We start from the raw sequence: 17,395 nt of genomic DNA on the forward strand, positions 1-17,395 counted from the left end.
CGCGAAGTGCATGCATCTCCTCTCTCTGCCTCGAAAGTAGCTAATGTTGTGTTTATAAAAGCATTAAATCTATAGCTAAGAGTCTCCATACGCAACATCAATTTACCCACTCCCACACTTGGGAACAATGCAAATAGGACCTTTTCCCCCGTAGTCCAAATTTTATGGTCATCTGGCACGTCAGACCACCAAACAGCGTCATGAGATGCCAGATCCCTTTGTGTCCTGGGTGTGTGATGTGGTGTCCTGGATATTATGTATGAATGATCTGAAGGAATCACAGCTGCGCATCGGCCAACCCATCCCGCCGGAAGACATTCATACATGTAATAACCACAAAGAAACATGTACCCCTCTTTTGGAACGGTCCCTAAAATGTCCGGAACAGTGTAGTAAGGTGCACATGTGGTTTTGGGGCCCGCCTGAGAATTATTCAGGTGGGTGCTCAAGTGGGTGTTGTTCACCAGATAAGTGCACGGGACATACACTGTGGAACAATATAAATCAGGGATTTGCCCTACATGGAGTGGTTTAAGTTCAGATCCTGGACCGATAGATAAGGTGGATGCAATAGTCTGTGCAAAGCATGTAAATTTAGAGCCAGGTCGAATGTGGACTGGTCCAAAAAGCGGCCCTAGTTTTACATTTTTAGGAGGTCTGATGTGAATCTGAGGTCGGAACTTAATCTTGCGTGGGAGAAGAGGAATCACCGCTCTCCACGCAGACCAAACTATCCTACTCAGAAGTTTAACATTATCTCTAGAAATTAGAGTGCCAGGTAACATGTTGGATAAATTAGGCACAGGGAGAGGGAGCACGTGTGGAGAGTTGGTTGCCATGGGCATGTGTGTACATACATAACAATCTCTCCGCTTGTGACTGTCGGCTACATATTTAGCATATCGATACCAATAGTTTAGTGTATAGACGGTGGAATGGTTATAAGTGTCTGTGAGAGACTCGATCTTGGATGTGTCGTCATAGTGCAGTGTACGAGTGTTACGGTCTACTCTGTTTTCTCTGTGGGGCCACATCCAGCTAGGCAGAGTGATAAACCATATTATTCCCAACGCCAGAACTATTGACAGACCCAGTGCATAAATCATTATTCTATAGTTCAGCAACCTGATGTTGAGCTCGACCTTTCTGTCGGTCGGATACCATTTAGAGCTCTGACGCTCCGGGGGACTCCCCCCCCCAGGAGGAGCCGGGTGAGCCTCAGGAATCATGAAGACGATGAAGACAGTATTTGTGTAGATATTACCAGACAATGCAGAAGAACGTGGAGCTTTAAACCGCGCCGGGTTTTGGCAACGTGCCCCGTGCTCGGAGCACTCGATCAGTGGGCTCTGGTGCCTTTCGAGGTTTACGACCTGCTCGGACCCCGACTTTCTCGAACTTGAGATCGTTGCAAAAAGGTCCCACGACGTCCTCAGTGGTTGCCCCTTGTGTCCGACCCACGAGTGGACCGACACCCGCGTTGTCGTTGAACTCCGCAGGTGTGCTGAAGATGGCTCGGCAGTGAGAAGCGTGAACCCAGGTGCCCCGTTCTGCGACTTTCACTGCGGTGTGAGTGATGAGGAGGACCTGGACCGGGCCAATCCACCTTTTGGAACACCACCTTTTCCTCCTCGGCTCTCGGATCAAGATCCAGTCACCTGGTTTGAAGTTGTGGAGGACAGCTTCTGCTGCCTTTGGGAGAGCGGCTTTCACCTGTGCAGAAATTGAGAACAACAGGTCATCCAATTATTTACAGTAAGCTAGCATTGAGTCGTCGCACAGGGAGGAATCGGGCAGATCTCGTGGCGGAGGTGGGTCGAGGCCTATGTTAGGTGGGCGAGCAAACAGGATTTCAAATGGACTCATGTTACATCTTGCCTGTACCCGCATTCTCATGTACATCAACGCCAGTGGCAGTGCCTTAACCCAGGAGAGTCCAGTTTGCTCACATATTTTGGTCAGTTTTGTTTTGAGTGTCCCGTTACATCTCTCGGCGAGACCACAAGATTCTGGGTGATAAGAAGTATGTTTTCGGAGATCGATGCCCAGAAATTGACCCACCTCCTCTATCACTTTTGCAACAAAGTGGCTGCCATTGTCACTTGAAATTTTTTCAGGAACGCCCCAGCGTGGCACAATCTCTGTAATCAGAGCTTTAACCACTGCATTGCTGGAGGCATGTTTACAAGGAAACGCCTCGACATAACGTGACCAGATGTCAACAAACACTAAACAGAATTTCTTGCCTTCTGATGGATTAAGCTCAATGAAATCCATTTGCATATGCCCAAAAGGTCTTTCTGGCGGTGGGTGTGCCGCCTGTGGAATTTGTCTTGCTCTACCTGGATTATTGTTTAAACAGATAGCACAAGATTGACAAAATTTTTGGGCATAAAAGGTAAAACCTTTCGTGAACCAATTCTGTCCCACAGCCGTCACCATCCCCCCTTTTGACGCATGGTCCCGTCCATGTGAGATCAGCGCCATCTGCCTGAAAAAAATGTTTAGGTAAACAGGTTTTTTTGTTAGGCCCAACCCAAATGCCATCAGACTTCTCAGCCCCCGCCTTCTTCCACACAGAGATTTCCTCTGACGTGATAATTTCTGCATGGCTGATAATGACTCTGGAAGAGAAGTGTTATTAGACACAAAACATTCATTTTGCTCTTGTCTGCAGAGATAAGATGCGGCCTTGGCTGCCTTGTCCGCTCTGCTGTTTTCCTGTGAAATTGGGTCAGTTCTGTTAGTATGAGCTTGACATTTGCATATAGCAATATCAGATGGGAGCAAGACGCCGTCAGGAGTTCCCCAACTTGCGTGCAGTTCAGAATAGGCTTACCATCCGATTTCAAAAAGTTCCTGTGTCGCCACAACCCCGCCCAGTCGTGGCATACACCAAACGCATAGCGAGAGTCTGTGAAAATTGTGACGGACTGACCCTTCGCCAATGTGCATGCGACTGTCAGAGCCACCAATTCTGCAGTCTGTGCAGAGAAATGAGAGGGCAGTGGGCCTGAGGCCGCCACATCCCACTCAGAGCATACTGCAAAGCCAACACGGTTCTGTCCCGTGTTGGTGTCTCGAGATTGCTGATCCATCTACATAAAAAACCAAGTCAGAGTTAACAAGTGGCTCCTCTTTCAGATCCGGTCTCGGGGTGCACACCTGTTCGATTGTAGAAATGCAACAGTGAGCTTCGCCCTCTTCAGGGGTGGGCAAGAGGGTGGCAGGGTTAAGCTGTGTGCATCGTTTTACTGTGACGTTAGGTAATTCAAGCAAAACTGTGTTGTACCTGAGCCATCGGGAAGCAGAAAGATGCGAAGTTTTCTGTTCCAGCAGGATCAGAGAGACAGCATGTGGCACAAGCAGTGTTAGCTCAGCATAGCCCACCAGATCACGCGAGGCCAAGACTGCTTTTTCAGCAGCCGCCACCGCGTGTAGACATCGTGGCATGCCGGCTGCAACGGGGTCCAGCTTAGCAGAGAAAAAAGCCACAGGTCGCAGGGAGCCCCCGTGCGCCTGTAAGAGGACAGAAGTCATGCAGCCGTTGCGTTCGTCAACAGTCTGTGTGAAAGGTCTTGTTGGGTCAGGTAACCCCAGAGTTGGAGGCTTCTGTAAAGCCATTTTCAACTCACAGAAAGCTTTGTCTGCTTCCTCTGTCCATGTCAGTTTGTCATTAGTTCTAAGGCCTTTTCCATGGATTAGTGCACCTAAAGGAGACTCCATTACAGAATAATTTGGAATGAACTGTCGACAATATGAACACATTCCTAGAAATGACATCAATTGTTTCTTAGTTATTGGTTTCGGAATATTCTGAATGGCTGAGACGCGCTTCGTCGTAATGCTTTTGCCATTTTTAGATATCACATGACCCAGAAATATTACTTCCTCTTTAACATATTGCAATTTTGAGATACTGGCCTTGTGGCCTTCTGCATGCAAATGTTTGAGTAAGGTCACCGTATCTTGTTTACATTGGTCCTCGGTTTGCGAGCACAACAATATGTCATCCACATATTGTAGCAGGCAGCTACCTGGTGCCAGTCGCAAGGGAGCCAATGAATCTCGCAGCGCTGCATTGTACCATGTTGGAGAATGCACGAACCCCTGACACAGCCGTGTCAGAGTCCAGAGTCGATTCTGAAACTCGAAAGCAAACCAAAACTGCGAATCCTGGTGAACGGGGACAGAGAAAAAAAGCATTAGCTAGATCCACAACTCTGAAATATTTTGCCTCTGGAGAAATCTGAGATAAGATAGTGTATGGGTTTGGCACCACAGCAACGACAGGTTGAACAGCTTCGTTCACTGCTTTCAAATCGTTTGTAAACCTCCATTTCTCTGGTACCCCAGGTTCGCTTTGTTTTTTAACCGGAAATATGGGGCTCCGTACCCCCCCCGATTTACAAGGAACTATTACTCCCGCCTCCCTCAGGGCTTCAAACACCGGAGTAATACCTTCAACCGCCTCTGGGCGCAGAGGATATTGTGGTCTACAGGAGCGAGCGTCAGATTTCGGGGTGATCACCACGGGCTGACAACCTCGAATCAGGCCGACATCGGTTGGACTCTTAGCCCACAGGTCAACCCCCACCTCTCTTAGTTCCGGTATCGCCTCTGCCCCAGCCTGAGATAAAAAACAATCCGCTCCCGGAGCAGCGTATCTCTTATCAGTGGAAACACAGCGAAAGGAATGCAGAGGCGACTGTAAACACACCCGCCATGCGCCCGAAGACCGTGAAAATGTCACATTAGAGTTTGGAACACTATCCCAGTCCTCCGCTATAAAACATTGATGGACAAAATCATGTACCTCCCCCCAATTAGCATTCTTTGGTTTTGATAATGCTACGTACAGATTTGAGTTTGACAGGCTAACGTTTTTAAGTGAATCGGGGAGTGACACGGAGACAACAGAAAAGTCTCAAACCCCAGAATAAATGTTCCGTCTTTAAAAAGTCCTCACAGCATTCATTCCAACAAGCATCAAAATCATATTCTATTTCTGTTGCATCTGTGGGCAAACAAAACGAGCACTGCAATTCTCTCACATCCTTGAAGTCAACATTCTCATTGTGTGTCACTTTCTCATAGGCTAATGAAATTAACTTAATTGAGGAATTTGGGGACAATTTCCAAAAATAGTCATATTCAGGAGCCTCTGTACGCTCTGCCAGAAAATTTAAACCATGTACCAATTCTCTGTTATTTGTGACCTGCAGGCCGTCTGATGTGGAGATAAGGCAAATTCCTAATCGACACATCAGATCCCGTCCTATCAAGTTCACTGGACACAAAGGGGAATAGAGAAATGAATGTTTGAACGAGTGACCACCGACATCAAAACATGTTAAAGGAGATGTGAAATGCTCCTTCGTTGTCTCACCAGAAGCTGATAATGAAAATGTGTAACGACCCCCCCAGCCGAGGTTTTTTCGTTAGTGCAGAACATTTAATCACTGAATTTGTAGCCCCTGAATCCACCAAAAAATCAATTTTTTCCCCGTTAACGTTCAATTGGTACTCTGGAAATTTAGCTTTCGCTTGACTAATTTTAGAATAGGTACCCTCCGGTACCACTGCACATGCCTCAAGATAGGTGATTGCGTGTGTGAGTTGTGCCAGGTGCATGTTACCCTCTTGCAGGCGTTGTTGTGGGTGTTGTTCCGGTGCGTGTGTCATTGAGCCAGTCGTCTCTGCTGCGTGCTCGGACCTGCCCCCTTCCGCCCCCGCCAGTCAATCCGACCCCCCATAATGTCCAGGAGCTGGAAGAGCTAAACATGATTGAGTGGGCAGAGCTTGTTGTGATCTGAGTCCATGATTGGCCATGGGCAGTTGTCCGTTAGCATAGTAAGGTCCAGGCTGCATAGTGGGGAGAAAATGTTGTGGTCTGGGTACGTGGGGGGTCGGTGCGTGATTTGGTTGGCTCGATGCCCCCTGTGGCTCCGTCCTCCTCGAGTTCTGGTGGTGGGTTTGGGTGGGGTCGACCGCTGGGGTAGGCGTCCAGGTCGGTGTCGAGCAGCGCCGCAGAAAGACCGGTCAAATCTGGATAAAGAGAAGGCATAGACGAAGTGATCCGTTCTCCCTTTTGTGGCGGTGTGAGTGTGAGTGCGTGTGTGCGTGGGCGCGCACCAGCCGTGTGTGTGCTGGTGTCTGCTGTGCGATAAGGGTTGGCAGCAGTATGTGAATATTGCGGCGGTTTTCGACTCTCTCCTTCTTCCTCACATTCAACCTTCACAGTCAATTGTTTACATAGTCTCTTTCGCTCACGTGACTCAGCTTCCGTCTCCCACACTTTTACCCACTTCTCGTGTTTCCGCACCCACTTAACCGACTCACTTGATACTTTTTTAGATTTTAACAGCTTCTCTTGTGCTTCCTCTAAGTTTGTTTTAAGTTTTGCAATTTGACTCATGCTTAAAGACCCTCCCACTGGGAACCCATATTTTTCAGTCCAGATCGGCAGGCATTCTAAACACTCCGCCCCATACTTGTTTGACATTATCAACATTACTGGTGTCTCAGGAATTTTTACACACTTCGATTGATTTTTTCCCATTTTGTAACCGTACGTTAAGTCAAAATCACACGTCTGTGTTATGCTAAATCGTACCTTCCACTCTTCTTTAGTCTAGGGTCCACCACTCGCTAAGACTATTTTTACCCCAGGCAAAACTAGACTACAAGACAATTTTTAAATTGCTTTAGCTAGTGAAATAAGTGGGCTCTTCTCTGCAGTGGCCTTCTGCCGACTGATTATGGTTATCTCGAGTGTGTTATAAAAACAAACAATGTCCTCCTACAGACACCAGTAAATGTAACTTTAGCAAAATATCACAAGAAATATTCAAAACAGATCCGAGAGTAAAACAAAGTACAAAAAAAAATTACAAAAACAGATTAATACCCTATGATTCGACCTAGTTGAGAGAGACAAAAAAAGACTCACCGCGGTGGTTGTTTTCGAATCCGAACGTCGGCGCTCCCCTCCTCCGGGCCGGTGACGCAGGCCTCCCGTCTCAAACCGTGGAGAGTGGAGGCTGGAATGTGGTGTTCCAGGTGGCCAGCCCTGCTTCACACGAACCCCGAAAAGATGGACCACCGCCGAAGGATCCGTCGTTCGTAAGACGCCAAATTGTTACGGCAGTTTCCTGTAAACAATGATCAAGTAAAGAGTAACCAGGCAATAACTTGAAGCAGAAACAGAGTCTCTCGGTCTCTCTCAAAAGGTGGAAGTTTATTCACGTGCACAGTGGATAAACACCCTCACTCTCCCTAAGACAAGTTCGTTCTGTCCCTACCTCACTTTACAAGTTACAAAGTACACCTTTTATAGGTGGTAACAAACATAACATAATCACAACCCAAATCAGCTCAAAAAGAGATAGACCAGACTATCACGTCTGTGACGGTTCCATCTCTTCAGAGGTTTAATCTAAGACCATTTCCACACTGAATCCGGTCCTGACGCATTAATTGATGATTAAGAGGCGCCGGACAGTAGATATTCAGTATAATCAGGACCTCATATTCTTATCCCATCTGCACAGGAGAACAACAAAGATATTAATTCCGTGACATGTCATGGCCTAAAACAACATTAGAATGACATGACATGACCCATTTTCTGCCATTACAACTTCAAAGCTCTTCACCACCTTGCCCCCCCCTACCTGTCTGACCTCCTCATCCCCCACCGCCCCTCCCGAGCCCTCCGCTCCTCCTCCTCTCTCACCCTGACTGCACCAACATCCCGACTCAAAACTTTTGGTAACAGTATTGCACATGATTAAGTCAGTATTTGACATCATCATGACGTCACCATCCAAAGAACTAAACCAATGTGTCACAACTGAAGGTGTGGTTTGGTTTTACTTTCAGACTTGTTTAATAAGAGTGTGTGAATAGTAATCATACATTCTGATGGATAGAAGTGTTATCAGTTAAAAACTAATACAAGTTATGGGAGGGAAGGGGGGGCACTGTGGGGGGACACCAGTCAGCAAGGGGGGTCCGGACTCCCCGTGATTTCTGCCTATGGTAGTTGTACATCTTAGACTTTATTCTCTAGACTTTATTCTTCAGAAGCGCAGGAGTTCAAAGCCCACATGATGAGTTCTTCTTCCTCTTCCTCTTCCTCTTCCTCTTCCTCCTCCTCCTCCTCCTCCGCCTCCTCCTCCTCCTCCTCCTCCTCCTCCTCCTCCTCCTCGGCGCTGCGCGGCAGTCACGTGCCACACACCCGCCACATATTAGAAGAAGAAGTCACTTCCGCCAGGAAGAAGACGTCACTTCCGCCGCGCTGATAAAGAAGCTAAACAGAAGAAGATGGCGGACGTGGTGAACGTCGGCGTGAATCTGGACGCGTTTAATCACGCGATCAGCGGCGTGCACGCGCTCCGCTCCAGCGTGACGCGCGTGTTCGAGAGTCTGCGGGACGGACTCAAGCACCGGGACTCGATCGAGACGCGCGAGAAGCAGTTTGTGCAGGAGTTTCAGGAGCATCTGCAGGCGGTGAACCGGGACCTGAAGTGAGCACCACCCTGACCCCTGACCCCTGACCCCTGACCCCACACTCACAACACACAGAGAAGCCCTTTGTGCAGGAGGTTCAGGAGCAGGAGGTTCAGGAGCAGGAGGTTCAGGAGCATGAGCAGGAGGTTCAGGAGCATCTGCAGGAGGTTCAGGAGCAGGAGATTCAGGAGCAGGAGGTTCAAGAGCAGGAGGTTCAGGAGCATCTGCAGGAGCAGGAGGTTCAGGAGCATCTGCAGGAGGTTCAGGAGCAGGAGGTTCAGGAGCAGGAGGTTCAGGAGCATGAGGTTCAGGAGCATGAGGTTCAGGAGCAGGAGGTTCAGGAGCATCTGCAGGAGGTTCAGGAGCAGGAGATTCAGGAGCAGGAGGTTCAAGAGCAGGAGGTTCAGGAGCATCTGCAGGAGCATGAGGTTCAGGAGCATGAGGTTCAGGAGCAGGAGGTTCAGGAGCAGGAGGTTCAGGAGCAGGAGGTTCAGGAGCAGGAGGTCCAGGAGGTTCAGGAGAAGGAGGTTCAGGAGCAGGAGGTTCAGGAGCAGGAGGTTCAGGAGCAGGAGGTTTAAGAGCGTCTGCAAGAGGTTCAGGAGGTTCAGGAGCAGGAGGTTCAAGAGCGTCTGCAAGAGGTTCAGGAGGTCCAGGAGAAGGAGGTCCAGGAGGTTCAGGAGAAGGAGGTTCAGGAGCATCTGCAGGAGCATGAGGTTCAGGAGCATGAGGTTCAGGAGCATCTGCAGGAGCAGGAGGTTCAGGAGCATCTGCAGGAGGTTCAGGAGCAGGAGGTTCAGGAGCAGGAGGTTCAGGAGCATCTGCAGGAGCAGGAGGTTCAGGAGCATGAGGTTCAGGAGCATGAGGTTCAGGAGCAGGAGGTTCAGGAGCAGGAGGTTCAGGAGCAGGAGGTTCAGGAGCAGGAGGTTCAGGAGAAGGAGGTTCAGGAGCAGGAGGTTCAGGAGCATCTGCAGGAGCATGAGGTTCAGGAGCATCTGCAGGCGGTGAACCGGGACCTGAAGTGAGCACCACCCTGACCCCTGACCCCTGACCCCACACTCACAACACACAGAGAAGCCCTTTGTGCAGGAGGTTCAGGAGCAGGAGGTTCAGGAGCAGGAGGTTCAGGAGCATGAGCAGGAGGTTCAGGAGCATCTGCAGGAGGTTCAGGAGCAGGAGATTCAGGAGCAGGAGGTTCAAGAGCAGGAGGTTCAGGAGCATCTGCAGGAGCAGGAGGTTCAGGAGCATCTGCAGGAGGTTCAGGAGCAGGAGGTTCAGGAGCAGGAGGTTCAGGAGCAGGAGGTTCAGGAGCAGGAGGTTCAGGAGCAGGAGGTTCAGGAGCAGGAGGTTCAGGAGCATCTGCAGGAGGTTCAGGAGCAGGAGATTCAGGAGCAGGAGGTTCACGAGCAGGAGGTTCAGGAGCATCTGCAGGAGCATGAGGTTCAGGAGCATGAGGTTCAGGAGCAGGAGGTTCAGGAGCAGGAGGTTCAGGAGCAGGAGGTTCAGGAGCAGGAGGTTCAGGAGCAGGAGGTCCAGGAGGTTCAGGAGAAGGAGGTTCAGGAGCAGGAGGTTCAGGAGCAGGAGGTTCAGGAGCAGGAGGTTTAAGAGCGTCTGCAAGAGGTTCAGAAGGTTCAGGAGCAGGAGGTTCAAGAGCGTCTGCAAGAGGTTCAGGAGGTCCAGGAGAAGGAGGTCCAGGAGGTTCAGGAGAAGGAGGTTCAGGAGCATCTGCAGGAGCATGAGGTTCAGGAGCATGAGGTTCAGGAGCATCTGCAGGAGCAGGAGGTTCAGGAGCATCTGCAGGAGGTTCAGGAGCAGGAGGTTCAGGAGCAGGAGGTTCAGGAGCAGGAGGTTCAGGAGCATCTGCAGGAGCATGAGGTTCAGGAGCATGAGGTTCAGGAGCATGAGGTTCAGGAGCAGGAGGTTCAGGAGCAGGAGGTTCAGGAGCAGGAGGTTCAGGAGCATGAGGTTCAGGAGCAGGAGGTCCAGGAGGTTCAGGAGAAGGAGGTTCAGGAGCAGGAGGTTCAGGAGCATCTGCAGGAGCATGAGGTTCAGGAGCATCTGCAGGAGCAGGAGGTTCAGGAGCATCTGCAGGAGGTTCAGGAGAAGGAGGTTCAGGAACAGGAGGTTCAGGAGCAGGAGGTTCAGGAGCATCTGCAGGAGCAGGAGGTTCAGGAGAAGGAGGTTCAGGAGCATCTGCAGGAGGTTCAGGAGCAGGAGGTTCGAGAGCGTCTGCAGGAGGTTCAGGAGCAGGAGGTTTAAGAGCGTCTGCAAGAGGTTCAGGAGGTCCAGGAGAAGGAGGTCCAGGAGGTTCAGGAGAAGGAGGTTCAGGAGCATCTGCAGGAGCATGAGGTTCAGGAGCATCTGCAGGAGCAGGAGGTTCAGGAGCATCTGCAGGAGGTTCAGGAGCAGGAGGTTCAGGAGCAGGAGGTTCAGGAGCAGGAGGTTCAGGAGCATCTGCAGGAGGTTCAGGAGCATCAGCAGGAGCAGGAGGTTCAGGAGCATGAGGTTCAGGAGCATGAGGTTCAGGAGCAGGAGGTTCAGGAGCAGGAGGTCCAGGAGGTTCAGGAGAAGGAGGTTCAGGAGCATGAGGTTCAGGAGCATCTGCAGGAGCATGAGGTTCAGGAGCATCTGCAGGAGGTTCAGGAGCAGGAGGTTCAGGAGAAGGAGGTTCAGGAACAGGAGGTTCAGGAGCAGGAGGTTCAGGAGCATCTGCAGGAGCAGGAGGTTCAGGAGAAGGAGGTTCAGGAGCATCTGCAGGAGGTTCAGGAGCAGGAGGTTCGAGAGCGTCTGCAGGAGGTTCAGGAGCAGGAGGTTTAAGAGCGTCTGCAAGAGGTTCAGGAGCAGGAGGTTCAGGAGCAGGAGGTTCAGGAGCAGGAGGTTCAAGAGCGTCTGCAAGAGGTTCAGGAGGTCCAGGAGAAGGAGGTCCAGGAGGTTCAGGAGAAGGAGGTTCAGGAGCATCTGCAGGAGCATGAGGTTCAGGAGCATGAGGTTCAGGAGCATCTGCAGGAGCAGGAGGTTCAGGAGCATCTGCAGGAGGTTCAGGAGCAGGAGGTTCAGGAGCAGGAGGTTCAGGAGCAGGAGGTTCAGGAGCAGGAGGTTCAGGAGCAGGAGGTTCAGGACCAGGAGGTTCAGGAGAAGGAGGTTCAGGAGCAGGAGGTTCAGGAGCATCTGCAGGAGCATGAGGTTCAGGAGCATCTGCAGGAGCAGGAGGTTCAGGAGCATCTGCAGGAGGTTCAGGAGAAGGAGGTTCAGGAACAGGAGGTTCAGGAGCAGGAGGTTCAGGAGCATCTGCAGGAGCAGGAGGTTCAGGAGAAGGAGGTTCAGGAGCATCTGCAGGAGGTTCAGGAGCATGAGGTTCGAGAGCGTCTGCAGGAGGTTCAGGAGCAGGAGGTTTAAGAGCGTCTGCAAGAGGTTCAGGAGGTCCAGGAGAAGGAGGTCCAGGAGGTTCAGGAGAAGGAGGTTCAGGAGCATCTGCAGGAGCATGAGGTTCAGGAGCATGAGGTTCAGGAGCATCTGCAGGAGCAGGAGGTTCAGGAGCATCTGCAGGAGGTTCAGGAGCATCTGCAGGAGGTTCAGGAGCAGGAGGTTCAGGAGCAGGAGGTTCAGGAGCATCTGCAGGAGGTTCAGGAGCATCTGCAGGAGCATGAGGTTCAGGAGCAGGAGGTCCAGGAGGTTCAGGAGAAGGAGGTTCAGGAGCATGAGGTTCAGGAGCATCTGCAGGAGCATGAGGTTCAGGAGCATCTGCAGGAGGTTCAGGAGCAGGAGGTTCAGGAGAAGGAGGTTCAGGAACAGGAGGTTCAGGAGCAGGAGGTTCAGGAGCATCTGCAGGAGCAGGAGGTTCAGGAGAAGGAGGTTCAGGAGCATCTGCAGGAGGTTCAGGAGCAGGAGGTTCGAGAGCGTCTGCAGGAGGTTCAGGAGCAGGAGGTTTAAGAGCGTCTGCAAGAGGTTCAGGAGCAGGAGGTTCAGGAGCAGGAGGTTCAGGAGCAGGAGGTTTAAGAGCGTCTGCAAGAGGTTCAGGAGGTTCAGGAGCAGGAGGTTCAAGAGCGTCTGCAGGAGCAGGAGGTTCAGGAGCATCTGCAGGAGGTTCAGGAGCAGGAGGTTCAGGAGCAGGAGGTTCAGGAGCAGGAGGTTCAGGAGCATGAGGTTCAGGAGCATGAGGTTCAGGAGCAGGAGGTTCAGGAGCAGGAGGTGCAGGAGCAGGAGGTGCAGGAGCAGGAGGTGCAGGAGCAGGAGGTGCAGGAGCAGGAGGTTCAGGAGAAGGAGGTTCAGGAGCAGGAGGTTCAGGAGCAGGAGGTTCAGGAGCAGGAGGTTCAGGAGCAGGAGGTGCAGGAGCAGGAGGTTCAGGAGAAGGAGGTTCAGGAGCAGGAGGTTCAGGAGCAGGAGGTTCAGGAGCAGGAGGTTCAGGAGCAGGAGGTTCAGGAGCATCTGCAGGAGGTTCAGGAGAAGGAGGTTCAGGAGAAGGAGGTTCAGGAACAGGAGGTTCAGGAACAGGAGGTTCAGGAACAGGAGGTTGCTGAACTGGATCATCTTCACGTCCTTAGTCAGACTCCTCTGAAGGCCTGTGTTCTGATTGGCTCCTCTCTGTCTCCTGTGATTGGTCAGTGAACTGGAGCGTCTCAGCGGATTGGTCGGTCGGCCCTCAGAGTCCCACCCTCTCCACAACAGCGGCCTTTTGAGTCTGGATCCGGTCCAAGACAAGACTCCTTTGTACTCCCAGCTCCTGCAGGCCTACAAGTGGTCTAACAAGGTACTAAAGCAGGCCTACAAGAGGTCTAACAAGGTACTAAAGCAGGCCTACAAGTGGTCTAACAAGGTACTAAAGCAGGCCTACAAGTGGTCTAACAAGGTACTAAAGCAGGCCTACAAGTGGTCTAACAAGGTACTAAAGCAGGCCTACAAGTGGTCTAACAAGGTACTAAAGCAGGCCTACAAGAGGTCTAACAAGGTACTAAAGCAGGCCTACAAGTGGTCTAACAAGGTACTAAAGCAGGCCTACAAGTGGTCTAACAAGGTACTAAAGCAGGCCTACAAGAGGTCTAACAAGGTACTAAAGCAGGCCTACAAGTGGTCTAACAAGGTACTAAAGCAGGCCTACAAGAGGTCTAACAAGGTACTAAAGCAGGCCTACAAGAGGTCTAACAAGGTACTAAAGCAGGCCTACAAGAGGTCTAACAAGGTACTAAAGCAGGCCTACAAGTGGTCTAACAAGGTACTAAAGCAGGACTAAACCAGGACTAAACTAAACCAGGACTAGACCGGGACTAGACCGGGACTAGACCGGGACTAGACCAGGACAAGACCAGGACAAGACCAGGACAAGACCAGGACAAGACCAGGACAAGACCAGGACAAGACCAGGACAAGACCAGGACAAGACCAGGACAAGACCAGGACTAAACCAGTCTTCCTCTCTCTCAGCTCCAGTTTCACGCAGGTTTGGCCTCCAGTTTGTTGAACCAACAGTCACTCAAACGCTCGGCCAATCAGATGGGAGCATCAGCCAAGCGGCGGCCCAAAGTTCAACCCTCTACACTAGTCCTGCCCCCACAGTGAGTACCGGGTCTAATCCGGGTCTAAACCGGGTCTAATCCGGGTCTAAACCGGGTCTAATCCGGGTCTAAACCGGGTCTAATCCGGGTCTAAGTCTACCTCTGGTTCTTTCAGATATGTGGACGATGTGATCTCCAGAATCGGGCGAATGTTCCCGGACTTGTCCATCGAACTGTTCCGGCCCAACGGCACGTCTGCAGTTCTACTGGTGTGTGTGTGTGTTTGTGTGTCTCACACGTGTGTTTGTGTGTCTCAGGTGTGTGTTTGTGTGTCTCAGTTGTGTGTGTGTGTGTCTCAGGTGTTTCAGGTGTGTGTGTGTGTGTGTGTCTCAGGTGTGTGTTTGTGTGTCTCAGGTGTGTGTTTGTGTGTCTCAGGTGTTTCAGGTGTGTGTTTGTGTGTCTCGGGTGTCTCAGGTGTGTTTGTGTGTCTCAGGTGTGTATTTGTGTGTCTCAGGTGTGTGTGTGTGTTTGTCTCAGGTGTGTGTGTGTGTCTCAGGTGTGTGTTTGTGTGTCTCAGGTGTGTGTGTGTGTCTCAGGTGTGTGTGTGTGTCTCTCAGGTGTGTGTGTGTGTGTGTGTGTGTCTCAGGTGTGTGTGTCTCAGGTGTGTGTGTCTCAGGTGTGTGTTTGTGTGTCTCAGGTGTGTGTGTCTCAGGTGTGTGTTTGTGTGTCTCAGGTGTGTGTTTGTGTGTCTCAGGTGAGTCTGGGGAAGGTGCTGAAGGCCGTTGTCGTGATGCGTTCACTTTTCATCGACAGAACCATCGTCAGAGGCTTCAACGAGAACCACTACAGCCCAGACGGAAAGGTCTGTCTCTGTCTCTCTGTCTGTCTGTCTCCTGTGTCTGTGTGTCTCATCTTTATAAACCTTGTGTCTCAGTTGGACCTTTGGACAAAGTCTCAGTACCAGGTTTTCCAGAAGGTAAAAACACACGCTTTCTTTGATTGGCTACTCTCTGATTAGCCCCACCTCCCTCCTCTGATTGGCTCTGTGTGTGATTGACAGGTGACAGACCACGCGACCACAGCTCTGCTTCACTATCAGCTGCCTCAGATGCCCGACGTCGTGGTCCGATCCTTTATGGTGCGTCCTGATTTAGACCCGGTTTAGACCTGGTTTAGACCTGATTTAGACCCGGTTTAGACCTGGTTTAGACCTGGTTTAGTCCTGATTTAGACCCGGTTTAGACCTGGTTTAGACCTGATTTAGACCTGATTTAGACCCGGTTTAGACCTGGTTTAGACCTGGTTTAGACCTGGTTTAGACCCGGTTTAGACCCGATTTAGACTTGGTTTAGACTTGGTTTAGACCCGGTTTAGACCCGGTTTAGACCCGGTTTAGACCCACTTGTCCTCTGGTTTCAGACCTGGTTGCGCAGTTACATTAAGCTGTTCCAGTCGCCGTGTCAACGCTGCGGTCGTTTCCTTCAGGATGGACTTCCACCGACCTGGAGAGACTTCAGGACGCTCGAGGCCTTCCATGACACCTGCCGCATGTAGCCCCGCCCACATGACACCTGCCGCATGTAGCCCCGCCCACATGACACCTGCCGCATGTAGCCCCGCCCACATGACACCTGCCGCATATAGCCCCGCCTACATGACACCTGCCGCATGCAGCCCCGCCTACATGACACCTGCCGCATGTAGCCCCGCCTACATGACACCTGCCGCATGTAGCCCCGCCCACGTGACCCTCCTGAACTCTGAACAGCTCCAACTGAAGCTGCAACGATGAATCAACTAAACCTTGAGTTTTGTTTGTCTGGATTAAACCGACTCAAACATATGAACCTTTTATAACAGTCACAGGATTAAACTATTTACTTCACTCATAAAAACAGATTTACACCTTTTAATTTGGTTGAAATGTCTTTAACCTGTTCCATCCTCCTGAGGCCGGCGCATTTTCCATATCTCAAATATTCTCTTGCATCATCACGTTTATTTCCATGGTCAATACCATAAGTTTTACATCATTTAAAGATTATTTTCTCAACAAAACAAATATGTCATTGATTTACATTGAATAATTTGCCACAAGAAGCAATTGCCAATAGTTTGTGAGAAAGTCTCAACTTTTACAAATTCATGTCCTGTTTGTGTTTATGACGAAACAGCTTTAACTCTGAACATTCTTGTCTCAGTTTGTCCGTAAAGAACCATCGAACAACAATATACACATTTTTACTGAAGTCTACACATTTCCAGATATTGTCAAGTAAACAAAGTTTTCTTCTCTGATGATGGTCAGGATGAAGGCTCGTCCATAACAAATGACCTGTTTGACTTATAAGATGGTGTTTGGCATCAATCTTTTCTTCAGACTGTTTCCTACAGAATGAGACCGTCCACTGTCCACGGGTTTGTCCTCTACAGCCTCCGGAGGAAAAAAATGCGGCGCTTCCGAAGCGCGAAGCCAACTTGTTTTTAGCCACATAGCTATCGTTAGCAGTGACTTAGCGGACTTTGATTGACATATTATTCTAGCCAATAAGAATAGCTTTAGAATGGGGGGCGGGACTTAGGGGTCCCACACACAGAAGCCTCTGTATCCTTCTGCGTAAGGAGGCGACTAGACTTTACGCATCACGTTTTCTGAGTTTTAGCCTTTTGGACGCGCATTTTGTTAAGATATATGTATTATTATACCAATACAAAAATAAAATAAAAATATTATATTTTTTTCTTTTTTTTCACCTCTATATGGGAAATTCATGGTAAACTCATATTTACACATTTTCACATACATTGTTTTTAGCAGTTATAATAGTATTAGTGGTTCTACAAAACATCAAAATGTATGTTTTATGATCATAGAGGAGCTAAAACTGTAATTAACAGTTTGGCACAGTTGAATATACTTTTTGATACAAAAAGGTCAAAGCACCAAAATGGCTGTTTCAGAGATCTGAAACTGTACACAGTTGTCGTCATGACAACAGCATAAACACACAATGAAGTATGTCTTCAGGACCATTACAAATGGACAATATTCACTCGAGACTAAAAAAATGATGTTTTGTTCATGTTTGTGCTTCTGTAGTGTAAGTTCTGAAGCCCTGACAGTTTGTCATGTGCACATCTGCAGAAACTGGAAGGCCTAAGCTTTCCCATGATGCATCACACTCACATGTGGAACGTAAGATCCTCTTTTAATAAGCAATGCCTTTTGGGTTCAACCATTGAGCACAGGGCCAAAGAGGTGGATGGAAACAGGTTAAAAAAGTCGACATCATCGTTTGCCTCTGAACTCAAAAATAATTTTGTGTAGTTTAACGTCCCTGGAGTTTTGTGGGTGTGGTTATGGGTGTGTGGGTGTGGTTATGGGTGTGGTTGTG

At 50.0% G+C, this 17,395-nt stretch overlaps 1 protein-coding gene and 1 pseudogene across 1 annotated transcript; both read left to right on the top strand.

The window, feature by feature from the left end:
* Positions 1 to 8,304: 8,304 nt before the first annotated feature.
* med27 (mediator complex subunit 27) lies at positions 8,305 to 15,623 on the top strand. The gene is made up of 8 exons (XM_072433567.1): positions 8,305 to 8,531; positions 13,114 to 13,258; positions 13,930 to 14,060; positions 14,176 to 14,269; positions 14,755 to 14,862; positions 14,935 to 14,976; positions 15,061 to 15,138; positions 15,420 to 15,623. The coding sequence occupies exons 1-8, from the start codon at positions 8,329 to 8,331 to the stop codon at positions 15,552 to 15,554; spliced, it is 936 nt and encodes a 311-aa protein (XP_072289668.1). The 5' UTR covers positions 8,305 to 8,328; the 3' UTR covers positions 15,555 to 15,623.
* Positions 8,820 to 13,081, top strand: LOC140347624 (uncharacterized; annotated as a pseudogene).
* Positions 15,624 to 17,395: the final 1,772 nt, after the last annotated feature.

The sequence above is a fragment of the Eucyclogobius newberryi genome, unplaced genomic scaffold (genome assembly GCF_026437365.1).
Source record: "Eucyclogobius newberryi isolate DKJ021-1_F unplaced genomic scaffold, fEucNew1.0.hap1 SCAF_6, whole genome shotgun sequence".
NCBI classification, from domain to species: Eukaryota; Metazoa; Chordata; class Actinopteri; order Gobiiformes; family Gobiidae; genus Eucyclogobius; species Eucyclogobius newberryi.

What these genes read in the sequence shown, in the direction of transcription:
- med27 (XM_072433567.1), top strand. Translation starts at nt 8,329, where the DNA reads ATGGCGGACGTGGTGAACGTCGGCGTGAATCTGGACGCGTTTAATCAC. An exon ending in ACACTAGTCCTGCCCCCACA is followed by an intron (nt 14,061 to 14,175) that starts GTGAGTACCGGG and finishes TGGTTCTTTCAG; the next exon opens with ATATGTGGACGATGTGATCT. An exon ending in AGTACCAGGTTTTCCAGAAG is followed by an intron (nt 14,977 to 15,060) that starts GTAAAAACACAC and finishes TGTGATTGACAG; the next exon opens with GTGACAGACCACGCGACCAC.